This window comes from Bombina bombina, chromosome 6 (genome assembly GCF_027579735.1).
Source record: "Bombina bombina isolate aBomBom1 chromosome 6, aBomBom1.pri, whole genome shotgun sequence".
NCBI lineage: Eukaryota > Metazoa > Chordata > Amphibia > Anura > Bombinatoridae > Bombina > Bombina bombina.
The window spans coordinates 429,963,182-429,979,853 of record NC_069504.1 but is presented as its reverse complement, the minus strand read 5'-3'; the positions used below and the strand labels follow the sequence as shown (position 1 = coordinate 429,979,853).

Genomic DNA, 16,672 nt, shown 5'->3' with positions numbered 1-16,672 from the left:
TAGAGCATGCTGAAATAACAGTCCCACTCGTAAGAAAGCCTTCCTAAGAGATCATTAAAAGTACTATCCTCCAGCGGAATAGTAGTTCTTCTAGCTAAGGTAGATTGCTTCTCTTTCTGTAGGTATTTGTATAATGACCCAAGAGAAAGTCTCCCTAAGGGTGAAGGGGAAAACAGACATGGACTCCTTGCCCAATGTGCTTAGAGGGATGTGGCTGCACCTCACTGATGAGACCCAAAGGGGCCGAAACGATAATCTGGGGTTGCCATTTCCTTGTTCAGAGGAGAATTGCCTGGTATTTCGGAGCTGGGCTGACCTTGTTAGGCGGTATCAGACATACTTCAGGAAAGTTTTTCTCTGTGATAAGCACAATTTGGCTAAAAGAATCTGCTCCCACGTTGTAACCGGGGCATAGAACAAGCCACTGAGCTGTTGTTTTTTCCTGACAGATTGCTTCTCTTTCATTATGTATTTGTATTATGACCCTTGGGAAAGTCTCCCTAAAGGTTGATGGAGGAAACCAGACGTGGACTCCTTACGCAATGTGCTTAGAGGGATGTGGTTGCACTTCCCTGACTAGGCCCAAAAGAGGCCAAAACGATCATCTGGGGTTGTTATTTCCCTTTTTCAGAGGAGACTGATATAATTCAGGAAAGTTGTTATCTGTGAAGCACACAATTGGACTAAAAGAAACTGCTTCCCGGGGGTAACCAGACCATAGAACAAACCACTGAGCTGCTGTTCATTCCTGGCAGATTGCTTCTCTTTCTGTACATAATTCTGTGATTGTTTAACAGTGGAAAGGCCTGCAGAAGTACCACCCCTGAAAGAGGAGCCTGAGGAAATATGCTTCTGTTTAAAGGGACAGTCAACACAAAAATTGTTACTGTTTAAAAAGTTAGATAATGCCTTTACTACCCATTCCCCAGCTTTGCACAACCAACATGCACTAATTGGATTAAATGCAAGTCAATAGATAAAGTCATGTGATAAGGGGGCCGTCAGAAGATGCTTAGAAACAAGGTAATCAAACAGGTAAAAAGTGTATTAATATAACAATGTTTTCTGTGCAAAACTGGGGAATGGGTAGTAAAAGGGATTATCTATATTTTTTATTTATATTTTTTTTAATAATTTTGCTTGATAAAAAAATACATACATAATCGAATACAAAATTGCTTTTTACATTTGTGCTTCAGATTTTGAAACATATTCTTAAGTAGCAGTTTAGTGTTTCTACAATACTTTTAATTATGTGCATTGTGTGTTGTTAAAGAAGAATCTTTCTATCCTTAAAGGACCAGTAAACCTAGCAAATAATGTTATATAATTCTGCACATAGTGCAGAACTATATAACATTAGCTTAGCGCCAGGTATCTAAAGCAAATTGTTAGATAGATATTTAGCAAAAAAAATAGAACGCTGCTCCTGGCTCTACTGAGCGGGTCTGTTTTCTTCTGCTAAGCGCATCGCGGGCACGCTGTCTAGTCACAGCGCGCCCGATTGCGCTATTAAAATCAATGCAGCTCGCTCCCACTCTGGTCTGGCCGATCGGGCCAGCTGTGATTAGATAGCGTGCCCAGATGCGCTTAGGAGAAGAAAACAGACCCGCTCAGTAGAGCCAGGAACGGCGTTCTGTTTTCTTTGCTAAATATCTATCTAACAATTTGCTTTAGAAACCTGGCACTAAGCTAGTGTTATATAATTCTGCACTATGTGCAGAATTATACAGGTAACCCTCAGTTTACGCCGGGGTTAGGTTCCAGAAGGAATGGTTGTAAATCAAAACCGTTGTAAATTGAAACCCAGTTTATAATGTAAGTCAATGGGAAGTGAGGAAGATAGGTTCCAAGACCCTCTCAAAATTGTCATAAGTAACACCTATTACATTATTTTTAAAGCTTTGAAATGAAGACTTTAAATGCTAGACAGCATTATAAACCTAATCCAATAATCACACAACACAAAATATATAATTAAACTAAGTTAAATGAACAAAAACATTTGCTAAACAACATTATAAACCTAACAAAATAATCACACAACACAGACTACACGTGCATTTTTCTGCAAACAGTTCTTTCTATGCTTTCCAATCTGGACTGAGTTATAGACAGGAAGATCTTGTTCCTTTGAAATCTGCTTGATAGCTCAGGTCTGGTTAAACTGATTAATTTCAGCTTGCTCGGCTTTGCTGCAACACAAGCAGACAGCTCCACCTACTGGCTATTTTAATAAATGCACTGATTCTCAATGCTTTTCAACAGCAGTCACATGACTGGAAAAAAAGGTTGTTATTCTGAAACAATGTAAATTGAACCGTTGTAAAACGAGGGCCACCTGTATAACATTATTTGCTAGATTTACTGGCCCTTTAAGCCTAATTTGTTTAAAAAATATGGCTCAAGTAATGTTACTCCACTCTCCCAGCAACTGTAATTCAAGGAAGTATTCTATGTTTTAAAGGATATTAATATTTCTCTTTGTTTGGCTTCAGGCAGGATTTTGATATATAGAGACCATTTTTCGAAAAAGAGTTCTATTCTATTGTTGATATCCATTAACACATCCATTGTCTCTATATTTATCTGGTGCCATATAATTCCTCTTAGTACATTAATTGTTGGCTTTTTTTTTTTTTATCCATAATTTGAATTTAAGCTTTTTAGCTAATAAAATAATCATTATATTGATCCTTCTCTCTTTTTTGTTACTATCTATCTTTTAAAACAATAAAAAAAAATGGATTTGACTGTCCCTTTAAGTTTGTTTTCTTACAGGTGGCATCACTGCCATTGCTGCCGACACTGCAGATTGTAATTGAGATTTGAAATCTGGTGCAAATTCACTCCACACCACTCTGCGTAATGAATACAGGTGGGTGTTCGGCGGTGTTGAGCTGGGACACTGAAAATGAGACTGTAGAACAGAGCCTAAGCAAGTGCTGTAAAGCTGTGCAGGCAGGTAAACCATCACCCCATTGCATATCTAGTATTATGTCATCTGAGTGATCAGTACAATACCTGTGAATAAATACATGAGACTGCAGCCCTAGACTGCTCCATAGTGGGAAGTACAGGCTAGAACATTTTCCAGTAATAAAGAGATATTAATGGCAATGTATACTATGCTTAAAATGTCCCCCGTCCCCGCTCAGGTGTATCCGTAGAAGAAGCGAAGCCAGTAGCGCTGTGCTTCCTGAAGATGGCTGCACAGCATGTGAAAGAGGCAGGACACGCGCCAAAAGTATCCTCCAGTGTTGGGAAGATGTTTAACTGCTTCTCCTGCCAGGTGAAGAGCAAGAGCACAATGTCCCCTTCAAGAGCGAAACAACCACTGCTAGCAACTGGAGCACTAAGGTACCGGAGCAAGGTGATTTAAAGAAACACCCCCCATAAAAGTTGCACCATACAGTTACAGTGTGCGCCAAGCCTATAGATGTCCATCTAAGTTGTGTACAGAACCCCCAATAAAAGGAGCCTAGAGTATAGAGGTTTTCACTCTCTATATGCATAAACATCTGCATGAGTAAACTCTCTGCTGTTGGACCTAGAAAAGACAAGGTACTTACCCAGCTTCCTCCAATCATTGCGTGCCCCCTTTGGCGTCCAGCTCATGGGGCACGCAATGATTGGAGGAAGCCGGATTCATCATCAATATGCCAAATACAGTAGGAAATACAGGCGGAGGAACGGCGGTATGTTTACCATAATGGTAAATATTTTTAAAAAGAAGCGTCTTTGTAAAGTTTAATGAATTTAAGTGCCCCTGTTTTTAAGATTATTTTTAGATACTGGGCAGTACATTAAGCTTAACAATCACTTTAAAGGGATATTAAACCCCAATATTTTCTTTCATGATTCAGACAGAGCATGCAATTTTTTAAGCAACTTTCTAGTTTACTCCAATTCATTTTTCTTCGTTCTCTTGGTATCTTTATATTAAAAGCAGGAATGTAAGTTTAGGAGCCAGCACATTTTCAGTTCAGCACCTGGGTAGCGCTTGCTGATTGGTGGCAAAATGTACCCACCAATAAGCCAGCGCTACCCAGGTGCTGAACCAAAAAATGGGCCAGCTCCTAAGCTTACATACTGGCTTTTTCAAATAAAGGTACCAAGAGAACAAAGAAAAAATTATTATAGAAGTAAATTAAAAAGTTGCTTAAAATTGCATGCTCTGGATGATCTGAGGAGGTTCCGGTGGAGAAGGAGTCGACAGGTGTTGCTGCGCTCACACCTCCAGTCCTGCAATTCTTGGCGGTGATCATTCCCGTGCCTTGCCCCAGATTTTGGGGCTGCTTTATGGGGCAGTTGGTAAAATCGCCTCTGGAACCTTTCCGGTGGACCACCAACCCACTGGCAATTGCACTGAGCCTACTATTTAGACTAACAGTTTTATTTGGTCTCTGATAAGGGTTTGCTATACCATATATGCCCTAGCCCTGTGTTACCCTTCTTTGTTGTCTGCACGAGTGGTGACCCCCCCCCCCCCCGCTGGGCTAACTCCGGGGACTAAGTGTATACCGCACTCCCTTAAACCTCACCGGCTGTGCTGCCGAGGTTGCTTATCCGTTGCTGGACTGCCGCTCCCGCTGCCGGGTCTTTGCTCCGCTCCCTCCCCCAACGGTGCTGTGCAGGAGGGAGCCAGGTCCATTTCTGGATAGAGGACCGGTTGTGGAGCCTGTTTTCCTGTACCGCCGCTGGTGCCTGGGCTGGCGCTCCTCTCTCCCCTCCCACCGTTGCTGCGAGAGGGGAGTTGAGGCTGGAGTTCTGAGCGGTGCTGGATATCGGAAGGTCTTAAGACGACGCCACTGCAACTTGAATAAGTTTCCACAATCCTGACAAGGATCCTGGCGGGATGGTAGGCTGCGCAGAGGGGGTGAGTCATTGAGATCTGTCTTTGCAACATATTACCTTATACTGGCTTCTTGGACCCGCTAAATTGAACTTTCTAAAGCAATATAGAGGTTAACTTGGAGGTCTATTAAAAAGGGGGCACTTACATAACAGAAAGCAAACATCTTTTATCTATCCAAAGGAGGATTTTTGAAGCACGGGAGAGAGGTGAAGGGGAAAGGGGATTATACACTATCTCTAATGGACTGACAGTCTCATTTGGGTCTAAGAGTCTATAAAAAATCATTGGCTCTGGATTAAAGGATGAGGGGAGAGGAGTTAAGAAGGAAGGGAAAAAAAAGTCAATATACAGCCTTTTGGTTGCCATATCTCCCCCTAGAGACTCTGAATTTTGCTGCTGTTCTAGCAAGGAACTCTATATTGTTAAATCAGATACATTGTTGTAATTTTTCAACTAGTTTGATTGTTCTCTTTGAAACCTGTACATTTTTGATAGAACAAATGTAAACTTGATACTGTTATTTACTCTAACTCTTTTTAACTCTATATAGTGTTACTTATAAGTTAAAAGGTGATATTTAACTGGGGTTTAGGCAATACTTTCTTTGCCCTTTATTTAACTCTAAAAGTTACACCTGCAAAAAGGGCAAGAATTGAATGTGACAAAGATAGAGAGGATGGGAAAAAAGTGGCAAAAGCTGGTTTTGTTACATCTAAGTATATAACTTGACATCTTCTGTAGTTTTTTTTTTCTTTTTCTCGCTTGTTTAAAATAGCTTAAAGCAAGTTTTCATTTTTATTTTTTTTTCCCTTTTCTGAAATCAACTGCATAATTGCTTGGGTTCAGCTTTGTATGATCCAATGCCCAATGTTATTTAACAACTGTTGCAAAGGTTGTAAGTCCTAGTCCATGGTTATTTTAGGACAAAAATCGCCTCTCTTAGCTCATTTTGCAATACTAGGGTATATTATTTTTGTATGTGCTGGATATGAGACCATAAAACCTGCAATAAGTTTGTAGGGAACTCGTGTTCCCTGCATTTAGGAGAAGCTTTATTGGACTAGAGTTCTCATTATCTTTCCAATCATTTCAGCTCAGTAAGTGAAAATAGTACGGCCATTTAAAGCTAAACTGACAACTGAACAATTGAATAATCTATAAGGCTGATTTAAGTATAAAAACCCCTCTTAATTTTTCTGGAACTGCTCTCAAAATCAGTCACTTATCTATATGCATAGTGCCGAAATCACTTTGGGAATTTCATTTGATGGTCACTTCACCCACCCAAGTATTATAGGGCACCACAACACTTAGCACATCACAACCAGAATTGGTGCAGCTCCAGTACCTATCCATTGTAAATACACTTAGGGGCCACAACTTCCCCCTTTTTTCTTTCTTTCCTTTTCACTGTTTTTTTTTTTTTTTCACTTCACAATCCTTCACTTGTTCGTGTAATTCATTAATCCACCTAGGCACTATAATATTATCACTCTAGATTTGGAGCCGCACTAGCATTAACACGTCACAAGCACACCCACTGGGGTCATCCATCTTCCCCTCCTCTCTCCTTTTTCCCTTTTTTTTTTTTTCTTCCCTGTCATCACTAGTATATGGACAAGTTTCTTGGTACCTCTGCCAAAACATCCTCACCAGTAATGGCAGGCAGACAAAGGGACAAAAAACTTAAGAGTACACAAGATCCTGTACCTGATGTTCAATCAGTTTTTTCAAATACAACCATACCTGAAGTATTAAATATCCAAAGTCTAGTTGCCAGCATTTCTGAGGCCCTCTCTCCTAAATTTGATGCTCTAAGGCTTGAAATTAAACAGGATATTTCCTCCCTTTTGCAAGAAATCAGACAATTCTCCTCCAGAATGCAGGAGGTTGAGCAGAGAGTATCTGATTTAGAAGATCTGACTTTGTCACAAAGCTCTAAGCTTGATAACTTTAGCAGCAGTACTCAAAAAATCCTCTCGAGGCTAGAAGACCTAGAAAATCGAAGCAGGAGAAATAACATCAGAATAATAGGCCTCCCAGAGGAGAAGCAATACGAAGATCTAGCCTTTTTTATCTCTGACACTCTAAAGACAGCTCTTAAATTTCCATCCTCATATCACAGTATTTTGGTAGAGAGGGCGCACAGACTGGGCCCACCGCACACAGTTGATAAAAATGTCAGTAGGCCGAGACCAGTTATTGCAAAATTACTCAATTACCAAGATAAAGTTTTACTCTTACAACATTTCCGCAAAACTCAACCTCTTATTAACGGGGCTAAGATTCTTATTTTCCAGGATTTCTCGGCTGACACGGCCTCCAGGAGGAGGGTCCTGGCACCTATATGTACTAAATTTATAAACTCTGGATTTAATGCGACAATAATCTATCCAGCTAAACTTAAAGTAACAGTGAATGATGCGGTACATCTCTTTTTGGAGGCACATGCAGCCGAGGAATTCTTTTCATCTTTAGATCCACCAGCACTAGATAGATCAGCCCTTAGTTAGTCAGAGTAGGCTCAATAGTTGGGACGACCCCTTAGGTAGGGATAGATGGGGCAATCAGGGAAAATGTTAGGGTTCCCCCCTCCCCCTTTAATTTTTTTTTTTTTTCTTTCTTTCTTATTTTTTTTTTATTTTATTTTTTATTTTTTATTTTTATTTTTTTCTTTTCTCTCTCTCTCTAGCTCTCTCTCTCTCACTCCCCCAGATAAATTCTAAAGTCACAGTAAAATAGATAAACTTAGGATGATATCCTGGAATGTGGGAGGGATCTCCACTCCTATTAAACGGAAAACCATATTGACACAATTAAGGAAATATCAGACGGATATAGGGCTAATTCAGGAAACACACCTTAACTCAGATGAATCTCTTAAACTTAGAGCCTCGTGGGTCAGAGAAGTGTTCTATGCGCCAAGTGTCGGTAAGAAAAGGGGAGTGGCTATTTTAATTGGGAAAAAGATTCAGCTCGAGGTTGTGCACTGTGAGCCTGATCCGGAGGGAAGGTTTGTTCTGTTAAAAGTAAGAATCGCTCAGGAAATGTACACGATATGTAATATCTATGGTACTAACATATTTGATCCAGAATTCTGGAATAGAATACAATCTTAACTTTTTTTGTATAGTCAGGGGCATCTAATTATCGGAGGGGATTTTAATATGGCGCCGCAATGCCCGCTTGATAGGTTTCGAGAATCTACGAAACAGAAAAAAACACAAAAAAGATAACCTAGAATTTAAAATGTTTAAGAAAATAGAGCAAAATTTAGCATTACGGGATATCTGGCGAATTCAGAACCCGGATACTCAGGAATTCACTTGTCTTTCAAAAGCACACAAGACTTTTTCACGTATAGATTTATTTCTTATAGATGAGCGCCTAGGATCTTTAACAGTGCAAGCAAGAATCACTCCTATATTATTATCAGATCAAGTCCCAATTACTTTGGTAATACCAGCTTAAACACCCACAACCCAAATCTCTGCGTTTTTTCTTTCCATACTATCTAGCGACAGATATGAAATTTAAAACCCGTCTTAGGTCTAAGTTCGAGGAATTTCTATGGTTTAACTCTGAGTATGTTGAACGCCCAGAACTACTCTGGGATACCGCTAAAGCGGTTCTCAGAGGAGAAATCTTAGCCTATAATATAGCTCTAACCAATAAACTGAAGTTAAGAGAAAAATAAATAAATAAGGCATTATCCAATTCATATAACAAATTTCTGCTGCATAAAAACGCCCTTAACTGGGCTAAGTATGTCCAAGCTAAAGAAGCCAGAGATACATTTGTTTTGTCCCAGCAAGCCCAAAAAGAACTAAAAATTCAGGCTAAGCTTTACAGATTTGGGAATAAATCTGGAAAGATGATGTCTAGATTGGTCAATAATGAAAAAAAACAATCCTATATTGAAGAACTTCTAGATAAGGATGAGCTAATCTCAAATCCCGATAAAATCGTATCTGCATTGGTGGAAGATTATCAAGGTATATACTCTTGTAAAGGTTATGATCAGGATAATTCTGCAGAGTTTTTGAGCAAGATTGTTAGTCCCTCACTAACTGAGGACTGTATTAGTACTCTCAATTCTCCTATATCTCTACAAGAAGTAAATGAGGCAATTTCTAAACTACCTATTAATAAAGCAGCTGGGCCGGATGGACTACCTAGTGAATTTTATAAAATATTATCTGCAGAAATCTTTCCGTATCTAACAAATGTATATAATGACTTCTATATTAATGGTAAACCAGTCTCTGCTTCATTTTCTTCTTCCCATACGACCTTAATTCTTAAGGTAGGGAAGGACCCAAGGCTTAAAGAATCATATAGACCAATAGCCTTACTTAATTCAGATTATAAGATTCTAACGTCTATTTTAGCATCCAGATTACAATTAATTCTACCAAAAGTAATCCATCCGGACCAAGCTGGCTTCTTAAACAGACGAAACTCCTCTGCCAAAATTAGAGAGGTATTAGCCACATTGGAATATTTTGAAAAAATCCCTCTGAACGGAGGGGGGAGAGAGGAGGAACCTGGGGCGCCGGACATGGCGATTCTTTCCATTGACGCAGAAAAAGCGTTTGATTCTGTTACATTTAAACATCTTAACACATCTTTGTTGAAGTTTGGAATTAAGGGCAAATTCCCTAATTTTGTAGAGAGTCTTTATAAAAGCTCAGCCACAAGCTTGATAATCAATGGAACTGTGTCTCTACCAATAACTCTGGAAAGAGGAACACGTCAGGGTTGCCCTCTCTCCCCTCTTCTGTTTGATGTTGCTATCGAGCCTTTGGCAATTATGATAAGACAAAGCTTGGAGGGAATAAAGATCTCAAATCATGAGATGAAAATAGGTCTATATGCAGACGACGTTTTATTATATTTATCAAATACTAAAATTAATATCCCAAAACTGATACAGATAATCGATCAGTTTGGTACCTTTTCAGGTTATAAAATAAACGCAGCCAAATCAGAAATTTTCTGGATTCGTAGGAAAAGTGACTCATGTTTAGAAAATCCATTCAAAAGAGTAACAGACTCATTTAAATATCTAGGGATAATTATCCCGGCGAATTCGGACAATCTATATGAATTTAATATCCCCCCCAATAGTTAGACAATTTAAGGAAAAGCTTAAAACATGGCAAAGCTTACCTCTTTCAATTTCGGGACGAGTAGCGTTGGTTAAAATGATTCTCCTTCCGAAACTGCTATACATACTTCAGAATATTCCAGTAATTCTTTTTGAAAAAGATGTACGGATGATTAATGGTTTAATCAGACTATTTCTCTGGCAGGGGAAAAGAGCACGAATATCTTTTAATAAACTCTCCCTCCCACGAGAGCTTGGAGGCCTAGCACTCCCAGACATTAGAGCATACAACCTCAGTTTCCTGGCACGAATAGCGGCTGGTTGGATTTTGTCGAAAGATTATATCCTAAATAACCATCTTGAGACCAACATATGTAGTCCCTACCTCCCCTTAGAACTTTTACACTCCCCCCCTAAAGAATTACCTCCAGAAATTAAAAGATTAAAAGTAATTTACAATCCTATCAGGGCATGGTGGAAAATAGCAAAAATTTTTTCAATTAATTCCAAGGTTTCGCACTACCTTCCCTTGATAGGAAATCCAAAATTCCAACCTGGGTTACACTCTGAAGTTTTTAATAGATGGCATAAAAATGGGTTAAACAAATTGACACTGCTGATAGACGGTGATAGAAAAATTATTAAAACATTTGAAGCATTAAAAGGGGAATTTAGCTTACTTAATAAAGACTTCTTTGCTTACTTACAGACAAGGCATTTTTTGTCTGAATTAACTAGAGAAGAGGGCTGGGGCTGGAAACTAGGCAAACTTGAAAACTGACTCATACTTATGAAGGCCGATCGTATGTCTATTTCTGTGGGCTATCATCTATTGGGTGCTAGCAGGGGCAATTTAAATCTGACAAGAATTGCTTCAGCATGGACCTCACTTTCAGCACAGAATAGGGTTGACCCAAAAATTTTGCAATACTCTATAGCTAAAGTGGCAAGGACAACTCTCTCTGCTACATGGCGGGAAGCACATTTCAAGTTACTTCACAGAGCATACTTCACTCCGGAAAAGGGTCTTAGGGTGCATAACTCGAGCTTTAATAAATGCCCTAAATGCTCTCTCCCAGCAGCTGACATAGAACACATGTTTTGGTTCTGCCCAAAAGTGAGAAATACTTGGCGTAAATTAGAATATTGGCTGAATAGGGTACTCAAAATTCCATCTATAACCCTTACCTTATTCTAGGTCATATTATGCATTGATGACTTAAACAAGCGTCATCCTAATGACAAAATTATCTCCATTTCCATTTTAGCCACTAGATATTTGATATGCAAAAAATGGAAAATGCGTTCTGTACCAAGTGTGTCGGAAATTCAGAATTGTTAAAAAAAACAATGTTTATTAGAACAAAAGGATACAGATATTAATAACGAAGAGGACATAAAGAATTTCTTTAATAAATGGGCAGTATACATTAAGTCACTTCCTGAAAGTGAAAGAGAATATATGATCTTCCCTTTCCAAAATTCAGAACTGGTCTTGTTGGGCATATGGTAGACAGAGTGGCGGGGGAGATGGGAGAGAGGTGGTTTCTTCTATTCCCACCGATTTTTTTTTTTTTCTTCTCTTTCTTTCTTGGTTTTGTTTTATGTCCAGTTTTGCTTATCTTATTTATTTATTTATTTGTAATATTTTCTCTTTCTTTTTTGTTTTGTGTTTCTCCTTTAATCTAAAACAGAAAACCCCAACACAAGGTGACTCAAGGCAATAATGCTTCTTTTTCTTTCTTTTCTGCGGACTTAAAAGGAAAATGTTTTTTATTTTTGGGAAAACTGTCGGTTAGAGGCTATTTAATATAACCTGCTTTTTTCTTATTATTGAATTTGTTTGAACTCTCAGATGATGATAATTGCTTTCTTTTTCTTTTTTTTCCCTTAATATTGCTATGAATCAAGTCTGCATCATTGTATAAATCGCCTTTTGGTTGGATAATAAAGAACAATTTAAAAAAATAAATAAATTGCATGCTCTGTTTGAATCATGAAAGAACAAATTTGTGTTTAATATCCCTTTAAGGCTCTGGAGAATTATGGGAGTACAAATTTCGAATAATCCTATTTTAGCTGATGAGTCCATGAACAATAAAGAACAAAATCACACATTAAAAAAGCAAACATAACAAAATGGTTTGTAATAAAAGAAATATATAACTGAAAATAAACCAAATGTACAGTTTAGAATGATAAGGGATTTATAAAAACTGTTAAAGATTTTTGAGTTGGAAAACTAAATTGCCATTGTAAAAAAGAAAACATGCATTCTGAAATCCATTGAAAACACTTGAATAGCAGGCAGCAGTGCAGGAACTTAACGGGAGCAAAGAGCATGAAAGCCATACAGCTTGTAGGCTGTCACTCACTAGAAATGTACTTATCCACTGGTCTCTCTATCACTGTAGTGTCTGAGTTGCTACTGCTGCTGCAACTGCCTGGAAAAAGAGATGGCCCCAAAAAAACAACAAAGATCATCAAAATCTCAACAATGAGTCTGAAAACACTGCATTACTGGAGCTATTGTTCTGTATTAGGTGTCAAAAAGCATACAGAATGCATAATAATAAAGCCCCTTAGTGTTGTTGTTCTCCTCTTTGGTAACCAACCCTCTGTTCTGAAGCTTTTGTTTCTAACAACTTAAAGAGGGTAGCTCAACCCATCAGTAGCTCTGCACTACCTCTTACAGCCAAAATAACCACTTTATACGAAGCATGTGGCAGGCAGTGTGCTTGTAATTTAATGTTTACTTGACACACAATTTTCCATGATAAACAAGCTGCAGAGTTGCAGCAGTGCACTCCTACATAGGGGTAGATTCATCAAAACCATTCTCCTTTAATTCCGTCGAAAATAGCGCATACAAACTGATCGTCATATTCATCAAAGCACTCTGCGCCTATAATTGAGCATATCTGAAAGAAACTTCTTCGCACTCCGCTTGCATTCACCTAGGTGCACGGGAACGCTCCGGAGTGCAACAATATACATTAGTAATAGGCGCAATTTAACAGCCCGACCTACAAATATGCCCAGTTTCTTATTTATCATTGCTTTGCACCGATAGGGAACTGAAATTTCGGCTTCAATTGCATGATGTATATTTCGCCATACAGACTGAGGCGAACACCATTATAATACATGCTTTTACATCTTGTGATGCAGTACTTTCTTCTTTTAACTAATTTTTTCAAAGGCTCAGCGCCACGAAGAGACTGTTATTGCCAGAAATTTGCGCTTCAACAGGCGCATATGGGCACCAACAGTTTATATATATATATATATATATATATATGCTAAATAGTTACCTAAAAAACGCTTTTTTAATAATCAAGACATGATAGCGTAAATATTTATAGGGATGTACTGTGATAAATAGGGAGTAAATGCTTTTTTTGACAGGCAAAATTTATCATTATTACGCCCCAGCTCGTCTGCGCAAAGTTATGTCTATTTTTTTTATACATTCAGGTGCACGTGTGCGCTTCTCCGGAGGCGAGCTGGTGCGCAGTTACAGGCGAAGCACATACAGAGTTCCCCTATCCTTTGATAAATCTACCCCTAATGGAAGTATAGTACATGATTGGCTGTACTGCCCATCTGAAGCTGGAAGCAAAAACTTCAATGCAGAGGGCCACCTGCTTGGAGAAACTTAACATAGATGGACTTAGCTATACGGTATTGCATACGTTTTCAACCCCTGCTAAAGAGCAATAGCGTACAAGAATGCCATGCTTTTAATATCAAGGATACATTTTAAGTTTAAATATACCTTTAACTATACTAAAGTCAACTAAACATTTTTTTAATAAGATCAAAGTCTTTTGTAAGAAGAATAAGAGAAACACAGAAAAGGAAATTAAACAGAAGAAATATAGAAACTATGAAATTAAAGGGTAATTGTCAATCCCAAAATATTTACACGAGTGCATTTTACACATAATTTTATATCCAAACAACAGAAAGAAATATTTAATTTCAATAATAAATAAAACAAACAGCACTCAAATATGAAAAAACTAAATATATGCTCACCTTATAAATTTATTTATTTCTTGACACAGTGAGTCCACGGATCATCTCTAATTACTATTGGGAATATCACTCCTGGCCAGCAGGAAAGGGCAAAGAGCACCACAGCAAAGCTGTTAAATATTACCTCCCTTCCTTCCTTCCAACCCCAGTCATTCCACCGAAGGAAAAAGAGAGAAAGGAAGTAACACAAGGTGCAGAGGTGCCTGAGGTTTACAAAAAAAAACCTGTCTAAATAAACAGGGCGGGTCGTGGACTCACCTTGTCAAGAAAGAAAGAAATGTATCAGTTAAGCATAAATTTTGTTTTCTTTCTAATGACACGGTGAGTCCACAGATCATCTCTAATTACTATTGGGAATCAATACCCAAGCTAGACGACACAGATGATAAGGGAGGGAAAGACAGGGAACCTAAACAGAAGGCACCACTGCTTGAAGAGCCTTTCTCCCAAAAGAAGCCTTAGTCGAGGCAAAAGTATGAAATTTATAGAATTTTTAAAAAGTGTGTAGGGAGGATCAAGTTGCAGCCTTGCAAATCTGTTCCACAGAAGCTTCATTTTTGAATGTCCAGGAAGAGGAAACAGCCCACGTGGAATGAGCAGTGACCCTCTCAGGAGGCTGCTGCCCAGCAGTTTCATAGGCCAAACGAATTATACTCTTCAGCCACAAAGAAAGAGAAGTAGCAGTAGCTTTCTGACCCTTGCGTTTCCCAGAGAAAACAACAAACAAAGCAGAAGACTGACGAAAATCCTTAGTCGCCTGTAAATAGTATTTCAACGCACGCACCACATCTAGGTTGTGCAGCAGACATTCTTTATGAGAAGAAGGGTTAGGACACAAAGAAGGAACAACAATTTCTTGATTAATGTTCCTATCCGAAACCACTTTAGGGAGGAACCCTAACTTACTTAGATAACTACCTTATCTGAATGAAAAATAAGGTAAGGGGAGTCACACTGCAACGCTGAGAGCTCTGAGACTACGAGCAGAAGAAATTGCAACAAGAAACAAAACTTTCCAAGATAACATCTTAATAACGAAGAAATGCATAGGCTCAAACGGAGCCTGCTGAAGAACTTTAAGAACAAGGTTAAGACTCCAGGGAGGAGTAACAGGTTTGAACACAAGCCTGATTCTGACCAAGGCCTGACAGAAAGATTGCACGTCTGGAACATCAGCCAGACGTTTATACAACAAAATAGACAAGGCAGATATTTGACCCTCAAGGTACTTGCAGATAAACCCTTCTCCCGACCTTCTTGGAGAAAGGACAAAATGTTAGGAATCCGAACTCTACTCCAAGAGTAGCTTCTGGATTCACACCAATAACAGATATTTACGCCATATCTTATGGTAAATCTTCCTAATTACAGGCTTACGAGCCTGAATCAAAGTCTCAATAACCGACTCCAAAAAAACGTGCTTAGATAAAATTAAGTGTTCAATCTCCAAGCAGTCAGCTTGGATGAAGGAAGGGCCTCTGAAGTAGAAGGTCCATCCTCAGTGGAAGTCTCCAAGGTGGAAGAGAAGACATCTCCACTAGGTCTGCATACCAGATCCTGCGAGGCCATGCCGGGGCAGTGAGGATCACCGAACCCTTCTCCTGTTTGATTTGAGCAATAATCCATGGAAGGAGAGTGAACGGAGGAAATTCCAAGGAACCACCAGAGCATCCATCAGTACAGCCTGAGGATCGCTTGACCTCGACCCGTACCTCGGGAGCTTGGCATTCTGTTGGGATGCCATGAGATTCAGCTCCGGCAGTCCCCATTTGAGAATCAAGTTGGAAAACACCTCCGGATTAAGTTCCCACTCCCCTGGGTGAAAGGTCTGCCTGCTCAGAAAATCTGCTTCCCAATTGTCCACTCCTGGAATCTGGATCACAGATAGACAGCAGTTGTAGGTTTCCACCCACTGAATAATCTTGGTTACCTCTGACATGGCCAAGGAACTCCGAGTTCCTCCCTGATGGTTGATGTAAGCCACTGAAGTTATGTTGTCCGACTGGAACCTGATAAACCGTGCTGAAGCGGAGTCCAGGCCAGAAGAGCATTGAAGATTGCCCTCAACTCTAGAATGTTTATGAGGAGAACAGACTCCTCCCGAGTCCATGCCCCCTGGGCCTTTAGTGAGCCCCAGACTGCTCCCCATCCCAGCAGGCTGGCGTCCGTTGTCACAATCACCCAGGTAGGTCTGCAGGTTCCCTGGGAGAGATGTTCCTGAGACCAGGGTCGGGCAACCAAAAAGAGGCCCGGGCATTTTAAGGCAAAGCAGCCCACTCCTCACCCATTTTTTATTTAACCGCCCACATACACACACTTATATGCACACCACACATATAAACATGCAAATACATGCACAACACACATGCATACGCTCATAAGCACGTACATTACACATACACGCGATCATAAGCACACATAAGAGACACTCATATGCACGCACACCACACATACTCATATGCATGCACACCACACATACACCCACATACACACACTCATATGCATGCACACCACACATACACTTATATGCATGCACACCACACATACACACACACACACTCATATGCATGCACACCACACATACACACTTATATGCATGCACACCACACATACACACTTATATGCATGCACACCACACATACACAAACTCATATGCATGCACA

The 16,672-nt window shown here is 39.4% G+C and overlaps 1 protein-coding gene across 2 annotated transcripts in view; it reads right to left on the bottom strand.

Moving 5' to 3' along the window:
- The window catches only part of KIF3A (kinesin family member 3A), a 132,564-nt gene that overhangs the window by 58,900 nt on the left and 56,992 nt on the right, over positions 1-16,672 (bottom strand). Inside the window, exon 10 of one of the 2 annotated variants that reach the window (XM_053717183.1) lies at positions 12,344-12,412. The exons of the other annotated variant lie outside the window; for it this stretch is intronic. Within the exon in view, the coding sequence (XP_053573158.1) occupies positions 12,344-12,412 (69 nt within the window). The remainder of the gene's footprint in view (positions 1-12,343; positions 12,413-16,672) is intronic. 2 annotated transcript variants of the gene reach the window in all.